Raw genomic sequence first — 6,000 nt, 5'->3', positions numbered from 1 at the left:
TACAAACAATATAATAACAAACATTAGTAATTGTTAAATAATTACTTATAATTTTGGAAACATTATATAAAAATTCTTAACTTAAAGGCCCAAATAAAGCCTGTCAAAGTGTATTTGGAACCATCGCCATGCAAACTTTTTCGATCATACAAGGCAGACGATAACTTATTCCATGTAGCTTTCCATAAATACGAGCCCCACGGAAACAGGTTCCACGCATTTAGGTCTTCTACCAATTTGATTAGATCATTTGGAATAGGTTGTCTGGCCTCTCTGCCTAAAAAGCCGGCATGCAAAAGAATTAGAAGGCATACTCAGACAACGTCGACGTCATCCATCCGAGTAAAACCATCTTTCTTATTCAATAATATCGTCAGGTCTTCCACGTGTAGATTCAGCCTCTCCAGCTCAGGAAAAACCTGGGATAACCATGATGGGCGGGTAATGTGTCTAGTGCATCGACCTACATCATCGTGTCCGAAGCGTAGACCGGTGATTAAGCAAAACTCCTCCCGCCCAAAACACGTATACGCCGGTGGAAAATCAAACCATATCTCTTCATCACGACGTTGTATAGTATCTGGTAGATCCCTAGTCATGGTTTGAAGAAATAGGTGTGTCAACATCGCATCTCCACCGGGATGTTGTACTTTCAGCCATGGCCCGAAGCAAGTATCCTCAAACATTTTTCTTTGTGCAGGTGAAAGCTTCGACGCAATTGTTTTGGCCAGGCTGACTTTATTTCTTAAAGTTAATTGAGCCGAATAAAAGTTCTACAAAAACAATAAACATACTAAGTTAGATATACCAAAAACTACACTGTGAAGATATACCAAAAACAATAATAAACATAAAGAGTAGCAGTTTATTCTTCAAACTTAAATTTGCAACACTGTGAATTTCTTATCTGTCTTTGTTTTTTGGTTGAAGTAATGCAATTCATTCAAGTTTCAATTTGCAGAAGAAGAATAGTTTCTGAAAATGAAAATCGCAACACGAAAATGACTATCGCAACGAGAGAATCGCAACGCGAAACTAAAATCGCGTTGCGATTCTCGGTTGATTTAATAAGCAATCTAAGTGAAATGGTTAATCTATTATTGAAATTACCAGTAAACTTATCATCAATTTCAATATGAAAAACCTAATAATAATGTAAAAATTTCAAAAAGAAAATAATTAAAAAAACTAACCCTCGTTGGTTGATTTGGTTGATTTTCCATTTCTGATTGTGAGGGTGGCTCTGAGAGATGGAGATAGACGGATTTCGCCGGAGATGGGGACGGATTTCGTCGGAGATGGGTGAGAGAGTGAGAGATGGAGATGGGACTGAGTTGTGATTTTAGGTTTTAGGTTATGAGTTGCGATTACGGGATATACTGTGGACGGTTCAGTGTTCCAATATATTAATATTCGTGTTTGGAATTTAAAAATAAAATACTTGGCCAGGATACTAATGGCGCTTTGAAAATCGCATTGCGATTATGTATTATCGCGTTGCGAAAGTCAGAATCGCGTTGCGAAAGTCAGTATCGCGTTGCGAAAGTAAGTATCTCGTTGCGATTTTGTATTATCGCATTGCGATAGTCAGTATCGCATTGCGATTTACTTATTCGCAACGACACTGTAGACCATCGCAACGCGATTTTCAACTATCGCATTGCGAAAATGCAACGCGAATTTGCGATAATGGAGATCGCGTTGCGAATTAGCGATCGCATTGCGATTTTGTTGGTCATTTTGGCAAATTCGGAAAAAATTGGTTAAAATCGTATATTATATGGGATTTTTGGTCACTGAGGTTATTTTCTCTAATAAATTTAGTTCTGCTATGTCACGTGTGTCCATAAAAGGTTGCAACTTCCTAAGGGTTATTAGGCATTTGAGATCCTATTTTCAAAGATGCTCTTCTAAAGCTTCTAATGTGGACTTGTGGAGTTCTCCATAGGTATTATTATGCAGAGGTAATTCGGTAGAGGTATATATAAAAAATACTTGCATTCTTGCGCGCCAATGGCATGAAGCTAGACATAAATAGCTGCAACTTTCTGTAACAGAACTCGCAGGAAAGTCAACACTTGAACAAAAATGTCCCATCTGTCGTGCCTGAAACTCAAGCAGGTGATATGTTTTTGTCTTTGACTTTGTCTTACATGGACTTTTTCTCATAAAGATAATAATACATTACTTCATGTTCAGATTGTTTCAACAGACTGTTTTGGATGGTTGCATGTTGAGGTCCAAGGAAAAAATCTTATTCCTGGGTTGTTAATGGATGTCTAACTGGAAACAAGCTCTAGTTAACCTCGGCTGTTAACCGAGGTTGTAAGTTTTATAGGCTGCAGCAGATCATATCACAAACGGGTTGTCACTGAAACTTGAAATTGATTCAATCTCAAATGTCAAGCAGGATTTGATAAATCGATACACATTCGGTAGTGTTCTTGTTGCACACATTCAGATACCCCACAATATACTTTTGCTACTACTATATCTACCAACTTGATGCCAAAATGGACGCATTCAATATAAACACATTTGACTCATCAGCGACGATTTCTATATGTGACTCATAAACGGCATGGATCCTCAATTAAAACATGCTTTCAGATATACCCTTCCTTGCCCGGAAACGTAGTTAGCCTCCGAAGCCGATGTGCACCTCATGTGTTCTTCCTTCCCATCCTTTTTTATATATAGAAAAAACATTCCTGATATTCCCTCCCTAGTTTCTAATGATGCATTGTTTTTTGACCTGAGGAAGCTTGGTTACCGGTGGATGTCACTCTTGGAACCAATCTGTGAAATTACAGACAAGAAACATGTTAAGTTTCAGTACTAACTTATAGACCCGAGGAAGCCAGATTACCGATACAAGTCACGGTCCGCACCACCGGACTGACACCAATCCTAAAACAGCAGAGCAATAAAATGAAAAGCGTCACTATCTCTACAAGAACTGTCTGTGATTTGTCCCAACTAGTTCCTCAACTTGAAAGTCAAGCAGTACATTGGAATCACAGCTTTGTTATTCGGATCAGGCCTGGCTGGTTTGCACCATCTAACTGCTAATTATCTTAAGCAGGTTGACCAAAAAGTATGGTTTAAGGTGATTGGTAGCGGAAGTTTCATGTTGGATCACAGCAATCAAACTACATGCAGCCGGAAACAAGGAAACGGCATAAGGAAATACCTTATCGAGGGGGCTTTTTGATGTTCTCTGTCCATGATAAAAACCTGGCAGGGGTGTAGCTTTAAAATTAAGGCTCTGCCTTAATTTTTTTATCTCTGCATCTTTGTTATCCTGTGTCAATTATATAGTGTTAAGCAATGGACGTTGTCTAAATTAAGAAATCATATGCCAGTAAGTATATCTAAGAGTGATGACATTTTCTTTATCTTAGAAACCGACAACCAAACGGCCTCTCTGATTAATATCTCTATCTTATGTTTGATTCATTACAAGACATCCTCAACAAAGAAAGTTGATGGTACCTTTGATTTAGTCTGTAGATTTCTTGCTGCTTCCCTGTCATTGGATTTTCCTTCCGGTTTCTTGGAGAACTGAAATAAAGGATATGAAATGTCGTAAAGATGAACAATGTGCATCAATATCGAAACAAATTGTGTGTGTGTTACGAAAGGGAATAGAACGGAGTCTTCATTGCATACCTCTTTTTTTCGCTCAGCTCTTTTGTCACTTTTCAAGCCGGAATAAGATGGAGCAGCCTTAGCATTCTTTTTCTCCATGCTATTAACTCTACAAGACCTGTCACAAACCAGTTAATGCTGCTTATAACTATTAAAAGTTCATGTGGTATGAATTTTAAATCCAGGCAAGTTCATGTGGACCTGCCAATTTAAGGCCGTGAAGAAGCTAAGAGTGCTTGAAGTAAATGACTTGTGTACACACATATATACGTATCTGAGTTCTCACATGCTCAATGATAGCTTTTTCATATTTTGACACTGTCATCACCCTATTAATATTAGCTTTAACAGAAGAACTAGTTGAACACAAATTCACCAAGGTATGCATTTGTCATTCTGAAATCTTTCGACGTAGAAGCTTACCCGCCATTCTCCTTTTGTGGAGTCGTCAAAGATGGAACCCTCAATTCTCTCCCCTTCGCAGGAACCTGCAAGAAAAGTTGAAACAAAAGATCCATGAATTTGAATTCAGCAGTAAAAAATGTCAGGTAGATCTTAAGGATTAAAACTTTAAAAAGATAACATAATACCGTTTTTGCTGCTGCAGATTGTTCCTGAGTGGAAGGTTTCAATTGATTATAACTACTCTGAAATGTCTTAAATGCTCGCTTCACAATGTCCTTATCTCCCATTTTCTCCATAAACAACGATTTCCTTGTTGCAGGAAGGGAAGCCGGGCCAGGGCTCGAGGGATCTAAACTAAGAGACATGTGCAAGGATCTAGGAGTCACTTTCTTGCTTTGCTCCACAGAAGAATTTTTGGACTTGATTGATGAATAAGATAATGTAGTTCCTGCTTTCAATCGAGTTCTCGGAGCAGATGACGTAGGAGTTAATGTCGGCTTTGATGCTCTAGATGTGGTAACTTGTGGTGTTTTAATCACAGGGGAGGCAGGTTTCTTCTTTTTCCTCGAATCATTCCTCTCCTTATTCACTGCTGTGATCTACACAAACAAACACAACAAATTCACTTGAGTCAAGCTTTTCCAATATACAAATCAATTCCAAAGAAACATCATGATGGTAATGATGATGAATTCACCTTATGAGATTGTCCAGATTGATCCAATCTCAAGCTTTTATCTTCAATCTCGGGAGTGCTATCGACGACATTTTCCCATCTCTGCGATAACTCGATAACATCTCGAAACTCCTCTGAAGGAGTTTCCATTTCTTTTTTCACCAAAAAGGCTTCTTCAAGAGAAGTTTCTTCTGGTTTGTTTAACTCTTCAGGACTTTCTACTGTTTTCTCTTCATTCTCTACCATGCTATTTATTCTCTCTTTCAATTCCTCAACCCATGAATCTCGACACTTTATGGCAATTTCAGGCACCTGATTCGGCTCATCTCCTTCGGTAACCGCACTTAACAAGTTAATTTCTTGCTTATCTACTTCATGGCCATTAGATTTACGAACCGGATCTCCTTCATCGGGCTTCTCTTGAGCCAGTAACTCAGCTTTCCGAGCAGCAATCTTCTTGTAATGTTCTTCAAAGTAAGCCTTTTTCTGGGCAACTGATCCAGGAGTAGCACATTTCTCAACCTCTTCCAAGTACTTGTTTGGGGAAAAAGTCGACCATTTCTCCCAAGAAAGTGAATCATTCTCAAATCTACCAAACGAGACCGATACTTCAAGAGCTGGATTTGAAGAACTCATTGCCTTTAAATTCAAGAATAACAAAGGCGTTGTAAGCAATTATAAAGTGCGAAATTCCCAATAACAAACAAAATTAGATTCAAAAACACAATAATGGAAGAAGGTGAATTAAAAACGAAGGGGCCAACAACCAACTCCTTTTTTTTCAGATCAAAAGGACAAAGTGAAGTACCTTAAAATTCCTTACTTGGAGCGATTAAATTCCCAACACCACCATGAAAAGTTCAAGCTTGGATCACTAGAAAGACCCAAAGAGAATCTTCGAATAAATTGAAAAAACAAATATTAAGACACTTAAAAGAAACGATTAATGGAAGGCATGTGGACTGGTGACATGTGTGTATAATTTAAGCTCCCACACAAACACTTTCTACTATTATCACATTCACCTTTTCATATTAAAAAAGTAGAAAACTTTGTCTGTTTCTAGTACTGTGGGAAGTCCCAAAGCAAAAAACAAAAACAAAACAAAAGTACCCAAAGTTGATTTAGCTTTGGAGCTTGTTAATATCATATTATCATGAATAAGTACTCATGTTTGAAGTGGCAAAACAATGGGCGGAAAATTCAGCCAAAATCTGGGAGAAAAGAGAGTGATAATGAGATGAAAATGGGAAAAGAAAAGGGTCCAC

General features: G+C 38.1%; 1 protein-coding gene across 1 annotated transcript; it reads right to left on the bottom strand.

The window, feature by feature from the left end:
* Positions 1 to 2,356: 2,356 nt before the first annotated feature.
* On the bottom strand, positions 2,357 to 5,904 carry LOC120148916 (protein WVD2-like 7). The gene is made up of 8 exons (XM_039161878.1): positions 5,758 to 5,904; positions 4,754 to 5,371; positions 4,242 to 4,655; positions 4,075 to 4,139; positions 3,673 to 3,769; positions 3,496 to 3,564; positions 3,194 to 3,304; positions 2,357 to 2,799 (listed from the first exon to the last, which is right to left on the bottom strand). The coding sequence occupies exons 2-8, from the start codon at positions 5,366 to 5,368 to the stop codon at positions 2,770 to 2,772; spliced, it is 1,401 nt and encodes a 466-aa protein (XP_039017809.1). The 5' UTR covers positions 5,369 to 5,371; positions 5,758 to 5,904; the 3' UTR covers positions 2,357 to 2,769.
* Positions 5,905 to 6,000: the final 96 nt, after the last annotated feature.

The sequence above is a fragment of the Hibiscus syriacus genome, unplaced genomic scaffold (assembly GCF_006381635.1).
Source record: "Hibiscus syriacus cultivar Baekdansim isolate YM2019G1 unplaced genomic scaffold, ASM638163v2 tig00110988_pilon, whole genome shotgun sequence".
In the NCBI taxonomy this organism is placed as follows: Eukaryota; Viridiplantae; Streptophyta; class Magnoliopsida; order Malvales; family Malvaceae; genus Hibiscus; species Hibiscus syriacus.
The sequence above is the reverse complement of the archived record's forward strand: the minus strand, read 5'-3'. Positions and strand labels throughout refer to the sequence as shown.

Bases quoted from the DNA above. Each gene is read 5' to 3' on its own strand.
- LOC120148916 (XM_039161878.1), bottom strand. From the start codon at position 5,368: ATGAGTTCTTCAAATCCAGCTCTTGAAGTATCGGTCTCGTTTGGTAGA. The intron at 4,656-4,753 runs GTGAATTCATCA...TTGTTTGTGTAG, and splicing joins AATCTGGACAATCTCATAAG to ATCACAGCAGTGAATAAGGA. The intron at 4,140-4,241 runs GTATTATGTTAT...CTTTTCTTGCAG, and splicing joins AATCTGCAGCAGCAAAAACG to GTTCCTGCGAAGGGGAGAGA.